The 24,857-nt window shown below is 43.5% G+C and overlaps 1 protein-coding gene across 1 annotated transcript in view; it reads right to left on the bottom strand.

The window, feature by feature from the left end:
- The window catches only part of TRIP4 (thyroid hormone receptor interactor 4), a 624,053-nt gene that overhangs the window by 294,524 nt on the left and 304,672 nt on the right, over positions 1–24,857 (bottom strand). The window contains exons 9-10 of the mRNA XM_078685000.1: positions 21,048–21,235; positions 504–628 (exon numbers count right to left, since the gene is read on the bottom strand). Of these exons, the coding sequence (XP_078541126.1) occupies positions 504–628; positions 21,048–21,235 (313 nt within the window). The remainder of the gene's footprint in view (positions 1–503; positions 629–21,047; positions 21,236–24,857) is intronic.

Here is a 24,857-nt window from a genome sequence, read left to right as displayed (position 1 = left end):
TGTTTATGAAATATTCCAGATTTTCTAAAATCATGTTTACAAGAAGTGTTTGTGACATTCTGTCTGTTTGTAAATGTATTTAACACTTGTATGGATTATTTATATGGATGACAATGCACAATTTATTTTTTTGATTATGATTGTATTGTAATAATGTGGTATCCTGTTTAAAGGATGTTGTGTCTTTCTTGATGAATCAAAACATCAAAATTACAAATAAGCACCAAAATATAAGGCATAAGTAATTGCCAGGATAAACGTATAAAGTTTTCTTTATCTTTCAGTACACTAGAAATGTGTTTGAAGTAAAACGGAGGGTTAGGTACATTTTCTATGTTTCATGATTATACGGCCCAGCCTACCCTCGAGTCCATAGGGCCTAACCCCTCCTTTTGCATAACAGCAATACCTGGATCATTTGCAAAATACTAAGTGAAGATTACTTTATCAAGAGAGAAGAACAACAATTCTATAGCTTTTTCATAGTTGCTGAAAGCGCTTACTTTTTCGATGCAGCATTCGGTAGGAGGATTCAAGCTCAGAGATTTCTTGCGGTGAAGGTCTTTTAGCTGCTGCCGCTATCCATAGTCGCCCACGGTGAGAACTATACCAGGTCCTACCTTCCACCCTAAAATAGACAAAGATCAAATTACAAGTGGCAATTTTCAAAAACAATGCTCTCAGTAACCCGGGGAATAGATTAGGGTACCCTAACTGAAACATTATTGGCTACATAGTTCCCATAGTGACGAGTGTAGCAAGTCTTCCATATGTTGCATAATGCTGTATATAATTCAAGCCTAGTTCTACGCTTAAATTGCCACTGCTTGTGCGTTTAAAATGCTAGAGTGAGTTATACAAGTGCACACCATAAAAAGCAAGTTAACTTGCTTGAATGGTGCACTTAATAAATGTGCGCTTGATTGCAATGTATTGAATATGGAGTTCCAAGTTTAGGCTTGATGGCACAGTTAAGTTAGAAGAGAGGTTTACATGACTTCACAGAGCATATGGACTAATTCTACCATGCTGTTAGATGGCTGTTTATAAATTAAATAGGATCTCGACTAACAAGATAGAGATGTATGATGAAATTAAGTTGGATTGAGGATTATTTCTGGAGTAATTGCTGAGTAGTTTATAAAACTTACTATCGGTCTAATCCATATGATTTGCAGAAGAATAGTGTATTGTAAAAAACTGGATAAGTTGAGAAGGTTGTGAGTCCTGCACAAGTAATAAGTCCTCTATTGTCTTTTTTTATTGGGACTCAATTACCCTTTCCCAGACTTTGACTCCTTCATGCAGCATACCAGATCAGTCCATAGTGGGTCCTGAACCCCATGAATCACAATCCCTACCCCACCCACATCTATAGTAGATGTAACATCACACTATAAGGGTTTGGCTGGTTATATATATATATATATATATATATATGAAAAGTCTACTGTCTTTCGTAAGGGATCAGCACATTAATAGATCTCAGGCAGGTCTACCGGCTTTGACAAGGGATCATTACATTAATATCACAGCCACATGTTATATATTTTGTCAATATGTCAATGGCAACTATATTTGTATTAAACAACACTCGTATGTATAAGCATACTTTCAATAAACCATTTTCATTGAAAAACAACCATAAACATTTACCAGTCTCTGTATGCAGACCACTCAATGCAGCCATAAAACCAATCACAATGGGTCACTACACTACTGAGCTTAGGAGCCTAAAGCTCCAGCTCAGAGTGCTTGTAACTTAAAAAACTCTTCACGGAGGTCATGCTGTGCATGCCCCGGGAGACCAGAGGCCAGGAGATCTGGGGGTGGGGGGCGACTGCGCTACCAGCAGTCCACCACAACACAGTGGGGATAATAGAAAACTGTAGTACCATGTGAAAGTGGTCTAAACCTACCTATAGGGTACTCAGGGATATGTTTATTCAAGGGTGCCTTTTACAGGATTAAAAGCAATGAAGTGTAGAGGGTCAACACAAGGTCACGAAGCATGACTATCTAGTTTGTGATATATAAAACCTCAGGTCCAATGAAGGGGAGACATTGTGAAGGAGTCATGTGTAACTTCGGCATGTTGATAGAAAAGCCCAACTATGTCAACAGGTCGGCCATCATTTGGAGGTGGTCTATTTATGACTGTTTCAGGTGAGCCCACTGCCATGGTACAGAAAGACTGGCATCCCCAACCTACGTAGTTGGCTGTGACCACCACAATCAATTCAGCAATCACCTGAGGTGCATTGGTAAGGTCAAAGGGAGCACTAAGAACTAAACGTGCTTAACTTAAACCGCTAGTAATGCCTGTGGTACTGCAGAACGGGAATGTTGACTTAGGCATCCTGCAAATCCAACATTACCATACAGTCTCCTTGATCTAGGGCAGACAGAAATTGGGTCAAGGTGAGTATGGGGAACTAGTCCTGAAGAACAAAGTTCAGATCACCAACCGACCCCTGCCCCCACCACGTCTTCAACAAAGCCGACTCCATCATCGCACTCCAACTCCGGGACATCATCAACACCGCCACCATCCCGGAGAGCTGGAAGCACGCCGAGCTCACCGCCCTCCTGAAGAAACCAACAGCGGACCCCACCGACCTCAAGAACTACCGTCCCATCTCTCTCCTCCCTTTTCCTGCCAAGGTCATCGAGAAGGCCGTCAACAGACAGCTTGCCGCCTTCCTCGAGACGAACGGATCCCTCGACCACTCGCAGTCCGGCTTCCGAGCCAACCACAGCACCGAGACCGCCCTCATCGCAGCCACAGACGACATCAGATCCCTGCTCGACAACGGGGAAACAGAGGCCCTCATCCTCCTGGACCTCTCCACAGCGTTCGACACGGTCTGCCACCACACCCTAGTGCAGCGCCTCAACAACATCGGAATCCAAGAGAAGGCACTGAAGTAGATAATCTCGTTCCTCACCGTAAGAACCCAGAGGGTCCGCCTCCCCACGTTCAGATCCAAGGCCACCGAAGTCATCTGCGGCGTACCACAAGGATCATCACTCAGCCCCACCCTCTTCAATGTCTACATGAGCCCCCTCGCAGCCATCGCACGCCAACACAACCTCAACATCATCTCCTACGCCGACGACACCCAGCTGATCCTCTCCCTCACCAACGACCCCGCCACCGCCAGAACCAGCCTACACGAAGGGATGAAAGACGTCGCCGAGTGGATGAAGAACAGCCGCCTGAAACTGAACTCAGACAAGACGGAAGTCCTCATCCTGGGATCATCGCCCTCCGCCTGGGACGACTCCTGGTGGCCCCCTGCCCTGGGCACCGCTCCCAAGCCAACGGACCACGCACGCAACCTGGGCTTCATCCTGGACTCCTCCCTCTCGATGACCAGACAAGTCAACGCCGTGTCGTCGTTGTGCTTCAACACCCTGCGTATGCTCCGAAATATCTTCCGATGGATCCCCACCGAAACCAGGAAGACGGTCACCCAGGCACTCGTCACTGGACTACGGAAACACCCTCTACGCCGGAACCACAGTCAAACTTCAGAAAAGACTCCAACGCATCCAGAACGCCTCCGCACGACTCATCCTGGACATCCCCCGACACAGCCACATCTCCGGACACTTGAGAGACCTGCACTGGCTCCCCGTCAGCAAGAGGATCACGTTCAGACTCCTCACCCACGCACACAAGGCTCTCCACGACCTGGGCCCCAGGTACCTCAACAACCGCCTGACCTTCTACACTCCCACCCGCCAGCTACGATCCACCAGCCTCGCCCTCACCGCTGTTCCAGGCATCCGCAGAGCCACCACCGGAGGAAGGTCCTTCTCCTACCTGGCAGCCAAGACATGGAACTCCCTCCCCATCCACCTCCGGCTGACCCAGGACCATCTATCCTTCAGGAAGCAACTCAAGACCTGGCTCTTCGAGCAGTAGCAGACTCCCCCCACCCCCCCCCTCAGCGCCTTGAGACCCCTCCGGGTGAGTAGCGCGCTATACAAATGATATGACGGATTGATTGATTGAGAGGGTGAAGATTTAGTATTGGACATAGGCCTCTCTCCTTTTTTGGCACCAGGAAATAACCGGAATAACAGACAGTCCTGATCTTTGATGTTGGAATCCTCTCCAATGATTTCTTGGCAGAGACCATGAACTTCCCCATGGAGTATGGAAAAGTGGCCCTCTGGGAGATGTTGTGGTGAGGGTGACATATCTGCAGCATGTAACATGAGCAACCGTGTTCCAGAATCTGGAGAACCCATTGGAATGGGTCGATGTAATACTCCTCCACCCAGAGGTGAAAGCTTTTGAGACCCTTGCCCCTCTGCCCCCCAAACTGGGTGATCACGCGCTGCCGATCGTGACAAAGCAGAGGTAGATCATTGCCCATGGGGGCCTGGAAGCTGGCATCTTAATCCCTGCCTTTGCCTCAAAAGGATTGAGAGGCCTGTAGTTGTTGAGGCATGTTTTGCAATTGCCTCTGTTGATATCTCCTCCCAAAGCCTTACAATAGGACAAAACTGTTGGGGGACCTGACGCACTGGCGGAGCAAACCCATGAGTGTGCACTATTGCCTTACTCTCTTTGAAACAATCTTGGGCAGATTTGTCATTGTCTCCAAAGCGACAATTCTCGACAAAGGGTATATCTGGCTGAGCGAATCCATTTACGGTGCTAATAGAATGGATTACTTTACCATGTCTTGTCTATCTTAAACAAATCTAGAGTTTTGGCCTTATTGTTGGGACTGTGGGCAAGATATGCAACACCATGTCCAATAAGGTGAGCGTGTATCTCCCCAGGAGGCAACTGTAATTGACTTATCTAAGTACAGAGACACGGGAAGAACCTCTTATTATGACCTGAATATCATTCAGCACTTTTAGCAGTTAAGTCAATTATTTGTACATAGGATGCATTACATGACACAATAGACTTTTCACATATTTGTTATTTTTTTATAAATGTATTCATCATTATACAAAAATATATACTTTTTTACATTTTTCTGCAGTTTTCTTTCACATAAAAAACATAATAAATATAACTAAATATCAATTAACGTGCGTTTGTTGAGGTGCCACATATTAACTGAAATTGTTGTTCTAGATAGAACCCCTCATTATTCATTTATGTACAGATATGAACATTCATCCTAGCATCCATACTCACACTTACTCACATACAAACAACAATGACAAAAATACATAAATGTTTCCAAACTTTGTGGAAATGTATTATCAGTGTCCAATACAAGACTCCTCGTAGTATGATTTCAGTCTATCTTAAATCATGAACCAATCTATATATTCTTGTTGTGATCTCGATTTGGATTTATTTTCCAATTTAGTTCTTATGATCTTTCAGTTTGTCCTATTCGAGGGTCTTTGTATGCGTACGGCCTACGTACGTTTCGGTGATATTTTATTTGTGTTTCACCTTCTTCAGGGCCAACTTGGACTAAGCAAATGTCTGCAAATAGTCAGAAACCATGGGGTTCTCTTAATCTTAGTATATAAGGTCGTAGAGGTAGAATGGATCTGCTGTGGCTTTAATAAAGCGCCTGATTTTGCTGGCTTATTACAATTCTTTAGAGGTCCCGTCCATGTCTGGCTGAGATCTTATAATTTAAAAAGATGATCTAGTTATTTGCTCTCAATGGGAGGTGAGGCTCCTAAATAACAGAAGGCAGTGTTCCTTTATAGCGTATTATCTGTTCTTTTTGAATTTTTATGATACCAGAATGGGGAACATGTGCCGCAATTTGTTTTGGGCAATTGCTCACGTTCTGTCCTGCCGGGGTGCCGACCGCCGTGTCTCTGCCACAGAAGGTCTGTGGCAGAGACACGGCGGTCGGCACCCCGGCAGGACAGAACGTGAGCAATTGCCCAAAACAAATTGCGGCACATGTTCCCCATTCTGGTATCAAGAACCATGGGGTTCTCTTAATCTTAGTATATAAGGTCGTAGAGGTAGAATGGATCTGCTGTGGCTTTAATAAAGCGCCTGATTTTGCTGGCTTATTACAATTCTTTAGAGGTCCCGTCCATGTCTGGCTGAGATCTTATAATTTAAAAAGATGATCTAGTTATTTGCTCTCAATGGGAGGTGAGGCTCCTAAATAACAGAAGGCAGTGTTCCTTTATAGCGTATTATCTGTTCTTTTTGAATTTTTATGATACCAGAATGGGGAACATGTGCCGCAATTTGTTTTGGGCAATTGCTCACGTTCTGTCCTGCCGGGGTGCCGACCGCCGTGTCTCTGCCACAAAAGGTCTGTGGCAGAGACACGGCGGTCGGCACCCCGGCAGGACAGAACGTGAGCAATTGCCCAAAACAAATTGCGGCACATGTTCCCCATTCTGGTATCAAGAACCATGGGGTTCTCTTAATCTTAGTATATAAGGTCGTAGAGGTAGAATGGATCTGCTGTGGCTTTAATAAAGCGCCTGATTTTGCTGGCTTATTACAATTCTTTAGAGGTCCCGTCCATGTCTGGCTGAGATCTTATAATTTAAAAAGATGATCTAGTTATTTGCTCTCAATGGGAGGTGAGGCTCCTAAATAACAGAAGGCAGTGTTCCTTTATAGCGTATTATCTGTTCTTTTTGAATTTTTATGATATCAGAATGGGGAACATGTGCCGCAATTTGTTTTGGGCAATTGCTCACGTTCTGTCCTGCCGGGGTGCCGACCGCCGTGTCTCTGCCACAGAAGGTCTGTGGCAGAGACACGGCGGTCGGCACCCCGGCAATTGCCCAAAACAAATTCTTCCCGTGTCTCTGTACTATTTGCTACTCCCACCTCTTGACCACAAACAAAATACGGAGTACCCCTGTTCTTATTGCATTGACTTATCTAAGGCCAAGACTAGCCGAGGCAAACAACCTTTTGGCGAAAGCTTCCATGCGTTTGGACTCTCTGGCGGTTTGGTCAGAAACGTGTTACGGTTCAACTGGCTGGTAGAGGCCAATACCACCAGACTTTCTGGTGACCATTTTTGGGAGAGGAAGGCAGGGTCCCCTGGATCAGGACTGTGTCGCCTTGCGATCTGTCCATTGATTGGAAGGCAAGATCCTGAATCTTCTTAGGTGCCCATTGTCCCCATAAGGGACTCATTACATGGCAATAGGGATTCCTGGATAGTTTGTTCAGGGCAAAGCACTTTTGTCAACATGTTGTTTTTCACCTCAGTGGTGGGTAGTGTGAGGTCCAAGGCTGTGGTTGCCCTCCAAATCATTGTGGAAAAGGAGACAGGCTCCGCATTGAAGAGGAGAATGGAGGCCAGTTGTGGGTTGTATTTAGGCCACTAGCGTCCTGCAAGATGATAAATAAGTTCCCGTCATCACCTGTCTAGAAATATCATCATCGTATCCAAATTCATGTAAGCATTGTGGAAATGATTTTGGGTCAGAATGGATCTAGAGGTGAGGTTGGTGCAACATCAACGGAGGTCACTCTGGGTTCACCTCAGAATCCGAAAAGACCAACTGATGTCCTTCTGGTGTCAGAGATAAGTGTTGTGTTGTTGTAGAATGCATTGGAGTTGAACTGTGAGCAGGAGTAAGCGTTGGAGCGACTGTCACAGTCGGTGGTATACCAACTGAAGGCCGTGTCGGATCATTGGCGCCCGAATGAGCACTGGAGGGATCCAGTTTGGAACTGAAGATTTTATCCATAGCCTCGTTAAGTTCTCAGAGCTCGTGCTGCACCACATCATGGTCAGGAAAGTCAGGCTGGAGAGGCATGAGAGCTGGAATCGGTTCCAGGGTCAGAGACAGAGTTCCCTGGGGCTTTGCGGTACCTGAGAGGTCACATGACTCCAAGTGTTGGGATTTGTGGAACGTCTGAGAGCCGTGTTTGGACTTATTACATTTTGTACTCTTCTTAGACTTACCCAATTACCTCATTTTGAAGATGACGAGTCAGAAGATCGGCCCTGAGATCGAGAGAGCGTCAGAAACCTCAAATGCAATAGGCCCTTATTAGACTAATGTAATGTACAGATTGGCTTCCGCTAACGGATGGTGTTGGGGTTCATCTGAGCATATTTCTAACATGATGCAGAATCGTGGCATGGAGCCCAGACACCAGTGACTGACATCCGCTTGTGGCAGTCATTGCACAGTTTAAATCCTGTAGATTTTATAAAGGGTAGTGCACACTGGAATTTCAGAGTGAAAAAAATTATTTCAAGTCTGACAGACTTGAGGGAACGAGCTTCAGATCTGCGTCAGAGGCTGTGGAAGAAAGGAAATGAAATCAGCATACAGAGGTGGTTCAGATTTAGTGGACCTGATATCACATCCCAGAGACGGAAGCAACGCGTAGCTTCTTGATGCCACGTATGACACACAAGTGAGTTGCTATGAAAATCTTCCGGATCCAATCTGGTGCCTGGGGAAATTCACAAGGTTAGGAATCTGCAGATTCCTAACCTTGTGAATTTCCCCCTTTTTCAGAATGTGAGATTACTGATTTTGAAAGCAGAAACATAAAAGAGATCATGAGAATTTATGGTCTGCAGAAGAATGCAGAAAAAGAAGCAAATGTATGTTTCAAGTTCCTGGAGAAGTGGATCCTACAATCTCTGGCTTAGATTTGCACAGAGACTTGGAACTCTGCACCCTCTGAATTTCAATCACATCCTACTAAATGCAGTTCCTATCCGAGAGCTGTGAACATTAGACCTCTGCAACATATTCCCTTAATGATAATTCTCTCCTGGGCTAAATTAAATCATAATTTCAAATGAGATGGTCACAGGATTTTTTTTTAGCAAGACTATGCTATGGAAACAGCTCAGAAAACAAATATATTTCTAGATCTGCAACCAATGAAGTTTATGGGGATTAGGCAAATACATGCAAAAAGCTCACACATTCTTGCCGCAGCTCTAAAAGTAGGTACGTACAAGAAGGATGACTGGTCCTTTCGCATTCGATCTGATGTTTCACAAGACTTCGGACAGGCAGTGGGAATTAGTAAAATTCATTCAAGACTGAAGAGATTTAGGCACCACTGCAAATATACGCCTCCCTGCCACTTTAAAGGTCACGAGGAAAAATGTATACAGGGTCGTGGACCAGGGTCAGCGGACTCGATAATTCTCTCCTCGGTGCCTACTCTAACCAGGGATCACACTCGGCAACTCTGGGCATTAGCTTGCCTCATCTCTACAACAGCCCCCCACATTCGCCGTGGATGCCTGGTTTCACCTTGGAGATACCCAGTAGGGACCATCTCACAGGGATAGCCAGGACGGGTTCCCCAGCGGTCTACAGCGCCACGACGCCTCAGGGCAGCAGTGCGCTTTACAAGACACATACATTTACATTTACATTTACTTTCAGAGACCCAGACGACGTAAAAACCTTTGTTGAGCAGATTAGGGCCCAACCATAACAGTGGGAAATAGTCAGCCCAAAGGAGCTAGAGAGCTCATAGGAGGTGTCAATATACCTTGTGTTACTTGGGAGGGTTCCCAAGGGAGGGAGGGATGGGTCACTTGTAAAATTGTAAAGAAAAATTTAAGACAGTTGGGTGGGAAGCATATGGGAGAAAATCAAAAAAATGTTTTTGTCCTACAATGTTTGATGCAGATGTTCTGTTTTTTCTTTTATTCCTTTGACGTTTTTGTTTATTGGAGTTAACATTTCTTAAGGAGAGTTTAATATTACATGTTAATGTTAAGAGACAGCAAAAGGCCACTTTAAATAACTCATGGCAGCTCTAGATAATATTAACTCTTTAGGAGTTTTGTCATGGAATGTGAATGGCCTGAGAGTGACTCCAAGGAGGAATAAAATATTGGAATACTTGAAGATGAGGGAGGCGGATTTTATACTTATTCAAGAATGTCATCTATTAAAAGAGGAAAGGTTTGATATTCTTAAATCTCAAACTTGGATAGAGTACTGTATTTGTACACCGCAAACAGTGACAGTTAAAGGGGTAGTTATAATTTTTTTTAAATCAGCTCAATGTACTATTGCTGAAGTCAAGGTCGACCCCCAAGGTAGGTGGGTGATTGTTAGAGCAAGAGCTCAGGACACATGGTTAATTTTTGTATCATATTATGGCCTTAATCTGGATGATCCTCTCCCTCTCCGTACACTAATGCTTCATCTACTTGAATTTAATGACACAATCATTATGGGAGGTGATTTTAATGTTACTCTTGATTTAGATAAAGATAAAACCTCAACAAAAACTCAATATGGCAACTTCGAAAATGAGAACTGCACTGAAACCAATAATTTAGGATTTCGGCCTAGTAGATATATGGAGTCTAAAAAATACAAGAAGGGAGGGTGGAGGGAGGTGCGCCTTGTAACACTATAAGGGATTTTACATTTCATAATAAAAAGCATGGGCACCGATCTAGGATCGATTTTTTCTTGACATCCAGTAGCATCAGTAAGTAGGTCAAAAAAATTATCCGTGTACCGTAACACCTATCAGACCACTCTGCATTTTTTTTTTTACAGTTTAACCTTATTGGTAAATCTCTAGAGTTGCATTGGACATTAAATCGATCTCTACTTCTTGAATCGTCGATGAGAGTGTGATAAAAACAGACAACTCTTTAATCTTGATACGGCCCCCATAAATAAGGTTTGGGACACGTATAAAGCATATCTTCGAGGTGTCCTAATTGGCCAAAATGCCAGGGAAAACAAGAATAGGAAAATAGAACTTACCTCTTTAGAAGATCAGATAAATGAAATTCAAGAAGACTTGGCCCAAACCATAGATGTTAATATAAAACCTTTAATAGAAGCAGATCTTGCCAAGGTCAAGACAAAACTAGCGGATTATTTAGAACTCAGGGTGAAAAAGAGATGGGAAGCAAGTAGACTAGCCAACTACGAATATGGGGAGGGGAGCGGCAAGCTTTTGGCTTGGAAGGCTAAAACAGATCGAACCAGGAATAACATCAAGGACCTGAAAAATAAAGTCACAGGTGATATCATCACTGAAGATAGCGCCATTGAGCAGGAATTTGTCCGGTTTTTCCAGGATCTCTACACAGAGGACTTAATTCAAAATAAAGAACAGACTGCGGCTTTTTTCAGTGATATAAATCTCCCGTTGTTAAGTAGTGAAAATAGAGAGGAATTATTGGCGCCTATAACATTGGAAGAAGTCCATAGCTCAAGAATTAAAAAAAGGGTAAGACTGCTGGCCCTGATGCTATTCCTAATGAGCTGTATGCTTTGCTGAGGGAAGTTCTAGCTCCGATTCTGCTGGATCTTCTTAACTCAGCATATATTTTAAAACAAGATTCCACTCCTTCTTGGGACTTGGCAACCATAATTATCCTTTTCAAACCTAACAAAAACCCCAGAGTATGTGAATCATACAGGCCGATATCATTGCTCAACAGTGATTACAAAATATATACATAGATTCTGAATAAAAGGCTGGAGCGAATGATCGGTTCACTTATCCATAATGATCAGAAGGGATTTGTAAAGGGGGAGGCATTTAGAGGATTTGACCCACGAGTTAATCGGCGCAGTAGATCTTGCTATAGAACATAAAAAACACTGTCTATAATAACCTGCGAAGCCGCAAAAGCTTTTGACAGGGTTAGCTGGACCTTTCTTTATGAGGTAATCCATCGTTTTAATATGGTGGATGTATTCAGGTCAGCAATTAAGGCCTTGTATAGGAATCCTATGGCCCAAGTTTTAGTAAATTGCTCCCTTTCTGAAATAGTACAAATAAGAAGAGGATCCAGACAGGGCTGTCCACTTTCTCCTATTCTCTTTAATATATACATCGAGCCTTTGGCCATTAAGTTAAGAGCATGTAAGAATATTCATCCATTTACATGTAATGATTGGGGAAAAAAAATAGGGCTGTATGCCGATGACTTATTGATCTTCACAACTCATCTTGACCCAGTAATATCTGTCATTTGGGAAACTCTAGATACATTTGGTAAACTATCAGGATACGCTGTAAACCCTTCAAAAACCGAGATTATGCAGTGGAACACCACTTCCCAAAGTGAGCTCATTAAAAAGAAGATCAGATATCTAGGGATCAAGGTGGTGTAAAATCTGGAAACCTTAGTGAAGGTGAACTTTGATCTAGTTCCTTCAAAAGTTAGAAAACAACTGCAGCAGTGGGATTCTTTACCTTTATCGTTTCTGGGCAAAAGAAACTTACTAAAGATGTCTATTTTACCCAAATATACATTTATTTTCAATACAAATCCGTTAGAATTCATGACTGAATGGATCAAAAAAGTACAAGGAGCCTTTTTCAGCTTTATCTGGGGGGAAAAAAGGTCCAGAATTGCATGGAGGAAATGCAGGGGGAAAAAAAGGAAAATGGGGGCATAGCAAGCCCAAATCTACTACAATATCAGAGAGCCTTCCATTTGAAATTTTTTAGACAGCTATTAAAGGATTCCAATAATTTCACCCCTATGTTGCGTGCCCTGACATACGGTCCACCAGACCTAGCTAACCACTTTCTCTATAAGTTTGGAGACCCTAAATAAAAAAAAAAAAATCAGACTAAACTCTTCATTGGGCCTGTAAACTGTGGTACCAAATTAGGAAGATGCTACAGATTCCATATTATAGCCACTACGCGCCAATATGGTGGTCCCCACATGTCTGCAAGACTCTTTAGAGATCCCGATAAGGGAAAAGGGAATTTGTAGATGGGGTCAGTTATTGGAGGGCACTCAGCGAATACCTTAGCAAGATTTTCAAGAGATCACAGAAGGCTCCGCCTCTCGTTTTAAATATTGCCAGTTATTAAGCTGCGTTAAGACTTTAAGACAGGGGGCGAAACAAAACAAACTTCATGAGGCCAAAATAGCGCTACAGCCAGGATTACGGAAAGAGATATCGGTATGGTACTGGTTATTGGTACAATCATCAGAAGATCCTACAATATGGCACATGGAGACCTGGAGGAAGGAACTAACGGAGCACGATCTAGAAGCACTATGGCAAGTATCTATAATTCTTTTGTGGTATTGTGTGAAATCTGCGCCATTAAAGAAAAATCACCTTTTTACCATACATATGGCTTACTGGACGCCTCGAAAATTGGCGAAAATGGACCTGCAAACGGTGAGGAAGTGCCAAAAGTGCGGTGAACCCAACACAGATGAAACACACATGTTCCGGTGGTATCCCTCCATCCAAGTGTTCTGGCCGAAAGTGGGTAAAATCTTGTCAGATTTGGTGGGTCAAGAAGTGAAGGCGAGTCTGGCATTGGTAATATTTGGGGTGATTCTGGAGGAAGAATATGCTGGTAGCATGCCAAGACATCTTAAGGCTCTTATATTTATTTTAATCTTATTAGCTCATAGAGAATTGTGTATTAAGTGGATCTTACCTATCTCACCCTTAGAATCTGAATGGATGAATTCGATCTACACAATAGCCTAAATGGAGAACGAAGCACATGAGCATTTGGGATAACTGGGTTAAGAATGCCTGCTCTTCATAGTAATTTAAATCTTTCTTCTTCTCTACACTCTTACTTTTCACCTGTGTGAATTTATTTAATATTAATGTTCCTAATCTTATTGGAGTAGTATTGGTACCCCGTCGTATAAAACAAGTATTGTATATCTTTAGTTAATTCTTCTGCCTTTTTTGGCGAAGGTACTGGAACGTCATGTGGTCAGAACCTTGAGTGAGTTTGTGGAGAGAAATAGCGTCCTGGCGCCGAGGCAGGCTGGATTCCGCCCCGCTCATTCAACTGAGGCAGTAATTATATCTGTCCTGGACAATCTCCGAGAAGGAATGGATACTAGTCAGCCCCAAGCCCTGGTCCTCCTTGATCTTTCCGCCGCATTCAACACGGTGGACCACACCATCTTACTTTCACGTGTCGAGGCGGCGGGAATCGGAGGGTCAGCTCTGCTATGGCTATCCTCCTTCCTGAGTGGTCGCACTCAGGCAGTTTGCCTGGGTGAGTACTCAGCTGACTCTCGGCCTATCCAATGCGGAGTTCCCCAAGGATCTTCTCTGTCCCCTCTCCTATTCAACCTTTACATTGCCCCTCTTATTTTCGCTCTACAGCAGCTGGAGGTCTCTGTGTACAATTACGCAGATGATCTCCAGCTTATCTTTTCCCTCTCTTCCTCCCCCGAGTCAATATCTAATTTTCAGTTCATCATGACCTTTATCCAGGACTGGATGAACTCCAACCACCTGAGACTCAATCCCGATAAAACGGAATTGGTGTTGACAGGTGGTTGCTCCAGTCCCTGGTCCTCCTCTTTTTGGCCTCCTGCCTTAGGCTCCCCACCCACTCCTGTCCCTTCTGTCAAAACTCTTGGGTTTAAAATCAATAATCAACTTTCCCTACACTCTCAAGTCAGTGCTGTCGTATCCTCAGCCTTCCTCTCCCTTAGGACAATACGTAAAGTCTCACGATTTTTCTCCTCACCTGCGCTCAAATTAATACTTTTGGCCATGGTAACATCTCGCCTAGATTATGGCAATGCCCTCTATCATGGCATGCCGGCGTACCTTATGAGGCGCCTCCAACTGGTCCAAAACCAAGCCGCCCGGCTGGTTTTTAACCTATCAAAGTCACATCATGTTACTCCCCTCCTCGCTTCCCTTCACTGGCTTCCTGTCCGGCAGCGTGCCTTATTCAAACTTGGCTGTACCATCTTTAAAGCCCGGACCGGCACTGCCCCATCTTTCATTAACACAGTCATTCATGATTATATTCCATCGAGAGAACTTCGTTCTTCCTCTCACCATCTTCTTGTGGTCCCCCGCTTCAAACGGAAGAAGTGGGGAGGCTCCAAATTCGCTACCACGGCCCCAGCACTCTGGAATTCGCTCCCACTCCACTTGAGAACCTGCTCCCAGTACCCCCTGTTCCGTAAAGGCCTCAAAACCTTTCCCTTTACCCAAGCCTTTCCCTCTTAAATTGTTACATTCCCATATTTTCCTGCTCTCAGAGTAGCAGTAGTCATATAGCGCCAAGAAACCGATAGGTGTATGAGCGCTCAACAAATACCTTAAACTCAAACTCAATTTATCAATTGGAAAAAATGACTAATATTAATCCAATGATTAAGCATCAATAAACGCAGGATATTCTCAAAAATCTAGGAGACTCATCAAGACGGATTGGTGAACCTAGAAAGAGAATCTAAGTAAGAACCTGTAATATAGGAGAAAAGAGTAAGCCGAACCTGTAGAGAAGGATTCCGTGATGGGCACCATCCCCTCCAGAGTGGAGAGAGCGGGTATCGCTTTGTCTGGACAGTGAGAAACTAGGTCGGTATTCTCTTCTTTCTCCATATTTATACTTATCAAACATATGAGGACGAAAAAAATAAAAAGCTCACAGATTGGATAATGTAAAATTCTTGAAAGTATCTCTATAAAACCACAATGAAGATGACGTGTGTTTTTACGGAATTTACAATTTTCCAAAGATGTTCTTTCAAATTTGATTAGTTATACTTTTTTTGTGAGGGAGGCCAGGGGGGAAGGTAACTGGTACCATATCTTCAAGGAAGAATTGCATACAAAAATAGTTCCACAAACTTTACAAAAAGTTCAGAATTCTACAGGTTGTAGATTTGACATACAATCATGGAGAGTGTATAACATTTGGGCGTATAAGGCCATTAGGGGTGCTAATTTTAAACGCATGGCATTTTTTTGTAAGTGGCAGCTTTATTATACACCATCTCGTCCACAAAACATGTATGCTTCTATCTCAAGGAAGTGTTTCAGGTATAACTATCACAATGGGATTGGCTTCACATTTGCTTCTCATGCCTTCTGGAAGCAGATTTTCAAGTGGCTTAGTGGAAAGCTACGGATGGTCTTAGTCCCTGATTCAAAAGCTCTCCTTTTCAGAATTGTTGATGCGTTCAATCTATTTATCCGGCAACGACAGTATGTTTGATTGCATCTGTAGTCGCTAAGTCTTTCATCCTACAAAAAGGAAAATGGTAGAGGCTCCAGTTATTTCCCAATGCAAACTCAAGATGACTAGAATTGAAGCAAAAGAAAAATGACACTCTCAAAGAGTAGGAACCGCAGTTACATTTTTTTAAATTTGGGGGTAGAGGTAGGAGTACCTCCGAGACAAAGTTATTACAGAATCTGAATGTGCCCTTTTTTTTCTTTTCTTCAAGAGGGATTACTGCTAAGATTAAAGAATAAAATATAAGCTCCAAAATTGATCAACTTAGGAAACGAATATGTATATTTATGTCTGATTTTCATCTCTTATTTATATGAATGATGAAAATGGCTTGATGAATTGTATTATTTATGCTGTTACAAACTGTGATAATAAAATAAAAAGGGGGAAAAATATTAAATGGGTGGGTGAATACTAATTGCGACAAGAGACAAACGTTAGGAAAGATATTATATTTATTGTGATTTCATCCTACCTCAAATGTTGAGTATGTATTAGTCGGCTGCTCTATGTGCCCAATTATTTCACTTACACTGTATTTTAATTTACGAGTTCCAAAATAGAGATACCTCATTGTGCTTGCTTGTGACAGACAGGAGTACTCCAATTTTTTCACATGTGTGCTGGGGAGGAGGGTTCTCGGAGGACTGTTGGTACTTAGTTTCATATTGGCACGATATCATGAATTGGGGAAAGGGTTTTTAGAGGACTTTGGTTTGTTTATTTAACGACGTTTGGTAAACTACTTCTCAATGCTCTTGCCCTCTTACATTTCTATGCTATCAACCTCTTTCTTTCCTTTTCTGGTTTTGATATGAGGATCACTTTAATCTAAGAAGGTGAACTGAAGAGCTTGGGAGATTCTTCTGGCATTGCATATTTTATTTACGGAAAGGTGAGCAGGATAGAATGGTTAGAAAGTCATAACTTTGTTGCATATGTGTTTAGCGATAGAAAGTCAATATCCTATTTCCAAACAGAAATAGTCTTAACCATCCTATAAAATGCAGACAAATCCTGGATTATGATAGGGGATTAAAAGCAGATTTAATGCTGCTGCAGAAGACCAGAATAAATAAAAGGAAGATCATGTAAATGAAAAGAGTGGGTAGATGAGGTAATATATTCACAAGCAAAAGATAAGATGAATGGGGTAATAATTCGGATTTAGAAAAGCAAACCTTAAAATCCTATTGGTTCACATATTGGATTGTCAGGAGGAATTGAGGGTCTTGAATATTAATGGCCCTACAACCAATTTGCTTGATTTCTGTATATGTGATAGTACCCAAGTTTGCATTTGTACAGGATCCAAGAAATCCTGCCACAAATGTTTCTTCTCCGCCCATCTGGATTGCAGCAGTCCCAGTCTACTGGAATCAACACTATGGAAAGCACGGCTCACCTGACTTCCATATAGCTGTGGAAAGTAGATATTAAATTGGGGACAGTTGCTTTTTGTACAGGGTCGACGTGTTCTGGCATATGTAAAGTACAAAAGGCCTCTTTGGAAGTGTATAAATATTATCCACCTTAGTTGGAGAGGAGGGAAAAACACTGCAGTCCAAAAAGTATTTAATCCATTTACCTTCAGTTGCTCTAGTACAAGGATCTTGTATACTATAATCCAGCGTCTTTCCCAAAAACAATGATTCAATCTGCAATTGATGGACAAAGCTGGATGAAACTCTAGAATCTTCACACTCACTGTCTAGACAGGCTTCCCCAAAGCATACTACTCAGCTTTAGATTAAATAGCTTGACACTCCTATTCCTCCTGGAGGTAAGAGGATCATTGTACAAAAGCTGTTGTACTTAACGTGCCAGAATTACTACAATAGCAGCTGGGTAACACCAACAAGACTCAGTTCTGTTTTGGATATCTGATTTACAGAGATAATTTGGGCCTCTAATGCGTGCTTGGTTGAAGGTAAAAACACCATGAAAGAGAAAGGTAAACTGTTGACTGATACTTCTCCAATTCTAGCTTCTGATCGCTACAAATGGCACCTTGATTTACAATTAGTCTTTTGAGGCTACCAATACATGAAGATCTAAATGTCAGTCATTTGCAGAATAGCAAAAAAAACAGGAGATCTCTTCAAGCATAAGTCAATCCAGACAACACAGAAAATCATTAATAGTTCGAGATGCAGAAAACAGGAACACTATCCGAGGGAAGAGTGACTTACAAGATAATGTCCAAAAGATCATACTACAACAGGGACTACAGATGCAGTCAGGAAGCAGTCACACATCAGAAATTAATTTTTCAGCTTTGAAGAAAAAAGTACAAAAACTGCAGTTGATAGTACCAAACATAAGTCTGGAAGACATAGGCAATACACTGCTTTAGAGGTATACACAATTTGGTAAGGGTCCTAAAAAGATGATGCAAGAAAATAGCCAGGATTTTGAATTGGACACAAACTAAATAAATGAATCACCTACATTCAAAATCAGATAATCTGTCTCGAAAATGAAAGCATCTGGACCTACAATGAGCTGTAGTAAAATGAACACACGAGAGGAAGGGTGTGGATACTATATCATGACTTTAAAAAAGATGTTCTTTTGAGTACTGAGATAGAATTGGATTTCTCTGTGCTTCGGAGGTCTCCTAAATTCAAGATAGTGGTCACTGTGTTGCAAATAGTGTATATTATAAATATAAAGGGGCAACTATGTGCATGTTGTTGGCCTGAACTGAAAGTTTTTCGGCAGCTGACCACAATTATCATCAAACTTCCTAACAAAGGGCTAGGCTTCTATTTTAGGATTATGTCAATATAACGATCAGGGTACAAGGAGAACTATCTAATTTTAGATTTCCAACCTTTTGAATCCCTCCAGGAGCTGAAACCTTTTCCAGCAATTGCACATGTGCCCAAACATGATGCTATGAGGCTTAATGGCAGTCTCTTAACAGCTACTAAAGGGGCGCAGCAGAGCAGTTTACAGGTATCACCCGGCGCTCTGGTGTCAATAACAACAAAGCATTCTGTGCCCTTATACAGAGAGCATCAGTGATAGACTGCAAATGATGACAGTGAGCGGAACTCTATTAACACCTCGACGTCCATGCCACAGAACAGAGAGGGAGGTGAAGATTCTGCAGTTCCACCAGGAACTGAAGATAACTTTGTCTTCCGATGGATACTTTTTGCACAGACAGGGCCGGCTTTAGGGCAGTGCGACTAGAGCAGCCGCACTGGGTTCTGACCTGTAGAGGGGTCGCCCACCTCAGGGGAAGACGCTGTTTTTAGCAATAACTTATGATTGGAGACTCGGATGAGTGGTACTAATGCCCGGTGGTAGTCCGAGGATCCGAGGAGATGGCCATGGGGTTGGGGCGTCAAAAATGATTATCGCACCAGGCGCCACCAGTGCTAAAGTCGGCCCTGACCACAGATTCTTCACCTTTTTAATCAACAATGAAACAGGATGTTTTTCGGACAGAGCAGGCTAACTAGCCTTTGTGCTGACCTGTTTCGATATAGTAGAGACTGGTGAAGGTGTGGATGTGTCCATGTAGCTTCCTGACAGATACATAGAGGAACAATCCTAGCTAAAGTAGCATTGGACATCTTCATACAAATGACTATCCATTTGGACAGTGTTCGTTTCTGGACGACTCATCCACTTCGTACTGGTGAATCCAACCAGGCACACACACCACCAGCCGTCAGCGCACGTTTCCACTAGGCACACACCGCCAACCGTCAGTGCATGCTTCCACCAGGCACACACACCACCAGCTGTCAGTGCACACTTCCACCAGGCACACACACCACCAGCCTTCAGTGCACGCTTCCACCAAGCACACACACCACCAGACGTCAGTACACGCTTTCACCGGGCACACACACCACCAGCTGTCAGTACACGCTTTCACCGGGCACACATACCACCAGCCGTCAGTTTTAGCTTCCACCAGGCACACACACCACCAGCCGTCAGTGCACACTTTCACCAGGCACACACACTACCAGCCGTCACACACTACCAGCCGTCGATGCATGCTTCCACCAGGCACACACCACCAGCCGTCAGTGCACGCTTTCACCAGGCACAAACACACCATCCGCTGCCGATGCACACTTTCACCAGGCACACACACCACCAGCCATCAGTGCACGCTTTCACCGAAACACACACACCACCAGCTGTCAGTGCACGCTTCCACCAGGCACACACACCACCAGCCGTCAGTGCAGCAGGCAGGCTCTTCTCAGAGTTTCTTGGTAAATATGTGTTTGATGCCTGGGAGGGAGTGGGTCGAGTTTCCTTAAACCATGCTGAGTATGCAGGTGCAGTGCATGAACTCCTGTGTGAGTGAGTCATGCTGCCTGGGGCTCACTCACTCCACACTTGTAAATTGCGCCTGCACCAGGCTTTTTCTCATTTGCTAAGTTCGGCGCATGCGCACAGCTAGGCAGCCCCCACACTCCCGGGAATGACTGCTTCCTACAAACAGGATGGAAACAACATTCAGAGCAATGAAAACAAGTTCATTTGATGCAAAGAACTTAACAAAAAACATGTCCAGCTATTGTAGATCTGGCAACTTAAACAAAACAGCAACAAAAAAACAAACAATGTATCATTTTTTTTGCATTTCCTTTTGTTCATACTATGTGAAATGTTTATAGTGGAGAAATTGCTATCAATTAAACATAACCTTTTAAAATAAATTAAATGAATATGTGGGTTCATTCTTTACAATCTAATCAACATTACTTAAATGGGAAAGCGTTGATTTTGGAGCTCTGAACAGTCAGCTTCGAACACCAGAAGCCCTTCTGCCCTGCCCTTAGCCGCGAGGCATGTGTGTGTTTTGTAAAACTCTCTATTTCAACTATGAACTATGTTATAAATGGATTTGTGAATTAAAAAGACTGAAATCAGGTTTGAATGCTTATCTTTATGGAAGTTCATTGCCTACTTCTGATTGCATGCTCTTGTGTTAACTGAGCAGCTGTGTGTTTGATTGGTTGTAGTCTATTAACTCCTACACTAATTCGAGTTCTTGAGTAAACTGAACTTAAACACATAATACAGCATGTCACGAACACAGCAGTTTACTCTAGGCCATCACCCTCACATTTACCTTTTAATGCCTGCAACAAGCAAAGATGCCCATGGCTGGTGCATGCTCAAGCACATGCCATCATCTGCTAGCTCCTGAAGCTCCCGATCCTGCAGCCGCAGTCGTACCCGCTCCTGGTTGGAAGCATCCACCACTGCAGAGGAAATGTCCTTCTTCTGTGACAGTCCTGAGCTGGTCTGCTCTACCCACTAAACCAAAGAGAAAGGAACACCATTAAAAGAGTGCACTACTAGTGTATGAACAGGGATCATAAAGTGACAGGCGAGCTCCATTCAGCTCAAAGAGAGTTCCATGTGTCTGAGGTATTTGAAAACATCTCAAAATTGTTCCTGGTCACATGTGAGTAGTTTATCCAATCTTGTTTATTTTTGTATTCTAGTATTACAGTGTTGAGCAATTACACTAGGAAAAACACCCACACATCTAAAAGGCAAGGGAAACAGGACTGGTACCATTTCACGTCATACAACATGAAATGCAATGCTTCTAAATTGTATTAACATCTTGCATTGATTGCTTCTATTATAAATTCACAATTGGAGTAAAAATCCTCTCCTGAATCAGGACAGATTCAACATACAACGGGTATCTTTTATTTTGCTAATACCAATGGGTTTCAAAACATTTGAAATAAGAAACAGAACTAAAGCAGCAAGGCATTTTAAGAAAGGACTTGTATAAACAAGCACATATTTACTTGACCAAAGACCTCCACAAGAGACCCATCCCAGCGCAGACGGTGAAGCTTCCTAGAAACCAACCTCAGCAAATATCAAGCATCCAACAAGACACAAAGGAGATCAAGTTGGTAGGACAAAGGACCGTTTCGGGTGACCTCTATCAAAGAAGATAAGTCCGAGAATGTACTTAAGAAAAGGTGAACTATCCCATCCCTCACCGTATCTCCCATCTCTTTATGTCGATGGTGTAGGTAGGTGCATTTACATTGCAAAATACCCTCTTTTCGATGATATGGTACTGCAAATTAACCCTTTGCATTTCTATATGGAGTGCCACTTTAAACATGACTTTGGAAGAAAAGTAAAAGCATTCTAAACAATTAAAGATATTTTTTTAGTCAATTAAGGTTAGTTAAAATGGTCGATAGTTACCATTCCGGGGCATGTTTTACCAAGGTCAAAAAATGGGAGATGATGACAATTCTATAACATACTGTATATAATGCGATTCTAAGCTCTGTAGCGCCCTTTGCCTAAAACTGGAGGAGTAAATGTGAGGCAATCATCGATAAGATTAGTATAGTGTGTGTTGTCAGATTGCTTTAAAATTGTAGAAAAAAAAATCAAGGTAGAGTTCTGGGAAGGAAATTACATAATTTGGTCCATTCCCTAAGGAGTTTTCTCCTTCCCATGAGAACAGACAATGCTTTGTTTGAGGATCTGAAATTCATCTTCCTCTGAAGAATGCCTGATTTTTTAAAAAAATAATGTGACATTTTGCTTTAGAAAAGTTAATGTGTCCTATGAAGACCAGTTCCACCAGATTTCCGATAAATACAAAAATGTTATCTAAAAAGATTAATGACACTATAAAAAAAATGTGCAATACATATAAACACAACGGATCATAGAGATAATTGTACTGTATAAGGCTTGGCACAGGGCAACTGTATTATCATTAAAAGTAAGTCAATTCAGCTTATTGACCTTAAATAAAAATGACTACAATAACTATGCAATTTACAATGGACGTAGAGCAAAACATAAAAAAATTAAAAGTGGTAGCATATAAGAAAGGAAAGCAGACTTTAAAAAGTGACTGGGATTTGACGATATCACAGAATCTAAAACAATTGTCAGGGTCTCAGCCACTTCAAATAGGTAATTAAAAATAACAATAGATAGTATAAACAAGTATAAATATGGCTATAGAATGACTCCGCCAACTTTCAGACGCTTAACAACTAGGTGCATGTGTACAACAAAACACATCAATATTATCAAACTACAGCCACAAAATATGAACAAAATTCCTTCCTTACACTTGCGAATATGGTGATGAAGCAACATACCTTTGAGCAGCGGCAGTACCTCTGCTAAGGCGGAGGAGCGTCGCCCCACTGCCTCGGAGCAGCAAAAGAAAGGAAAAATTAAAAGGATAATAACTAATGTTATTATCATTTTATTTTTTCCACCTGCTGCGGAAGCTTGAGTGAGGGGGCGGGGCTGAAGAACAAGGGACGAATGGTACAACTCTCCTAAGTGCGCAATGAGTGTTTGGTCTGCCCTCTCGGGCTGCCCAAACCAGTCACGAGCACTTTCCCCCTTCTCCATGGAAGCTGCATTACAGCCTGCATGGAGAACATGTTCACCCCTACAGCCCCTGGCTGAGCGCCATATCATTGCAGTGTTGTGATTGACTGCGGGGAGCCTGGGAGCCCTCCTGCTTTCTGTTTTTTAGGTTGAGGGACCGTCGCTCTCACTGCGAAGCAGTGAGAGGGCGGATTCCCGAAGAATTAATGTTTTGGAGTTAGGGGGCATAAACCCGCCTCTCTCCTCCATTCTCCTCCATTGGCTGGCTTCCTAAACGGAGGCCAGCCATTGGAGGAGAAGGGAGTCACTCCAATAAAGCCCAGTCTCTTTCAAATTCGGGGGCGTGTTTTTTTGCGTTCTTTAGCCCTGTGACGTCACCCATCACTCAAAACGCCAAAAACACACCCCCGAATCCGAAATTTTCGGAGTTGCGGCCGCCATTTAGCGAGTAAAAACACTGCCCCTGCCCCCGTGCCCACCCTGCATTTCGCCCGCGTTATTGATTCCCTTGATTCGGCTGTTAGGAGTCCCCTGGCAGGTGCCTACCCCGCCGGGGACCTTGCCGCTACTTTATTATTAATATCGAGGGAGCCTACCCCTCATCTGTGCCCCCTTCGTCTCACCGCCGCCGCCCGGGGCCTCCTCGAGAGGGCTGCGCCACCATTGGCCAGCGCGCCCCCGGGCCATGCTGTGATTGGTTTTAAGGCCCTGGAGCCTCGTCTGAAGGGCCGCGCAGGTATTGGCTGCCCAGGCAGCCGGCACCTCAAGCCAGGGGGAGCTTCCCCGAGGTGAGGCTGCGCCGCCTGGGACCCGGAAGGAGAAAGAGGAGTCCGGCCGCGAGGCGCCCGTGTTGGGAAGAGAGCCCCGCAGCCCACGAGAGAAGCCAGCCCAGGCGCACTGAAAGTGGAGCCCCTTTGAAAGGGGGGGCTCCACAACGCGGTGCGGGGACCAGAGGCGCCTGGAACCGATCGGCAGCTTTCCGGAGCCGGTAAGTGGCTGTCCCCCGTACGGTCGCACCCTGGAGCTTCCTGCGATGTTTTCACTTGCCCTTTGCAATGCTATTGCCGGATTGCAAAATTCACCTTTTTATTCCCCAGAGTACCGCCCCCACCTCAAACACACCAAATCCACACAGACGTGAAAAGAGTAAAAAAAAAAAAGAACAGAGCAGAGTTGCGAACTGTTTGCAGAACAGCGTGCTTGAAAATGTCTGGTTTCAGCCAGATTGTTACCTGACGGATGTAGCGCCCGACGTCTTAAACAGAGACTCAGGGTACTTCATGCCTTGTGCTCCATCTCCAGGAAGGTCCCCCCTAGACCACAGAACACTCGAATTTATAGCTCATTGCGATTGCTTGTAACCGGTATGAATATCACACCTGCATCAGTCCCGTGTCTCACCACATTCTACCCTCCCCTCGCCGTTATGCTCCAGACAACTGCAGGGGGCGCTCGGTCACACAATAAACGAGTTTCAACGTCTTCAGACGGTGCAGAACCAGGCAGCTCGTCTGGTGCATGGCCTACCGAAATACCA

Source organism: Lissotriton helveticus, chromosome 3_2 (assembly GCF_964261635.1).
Source record: "Lissotriton helveticus chromosome 3_2, aLisHel1.1, whole genome shotgun sequence".
NCBI lineage: Eukaryota > Metazoa > Chordata > Amphibia > Caudata > Salamandridae > Lissotriton > Lissotriton helveticus.
Note: the sequence above shows the minus strand (reverse complement) of the source record. Positions and strands in the feature narration are given on the sequence as shown.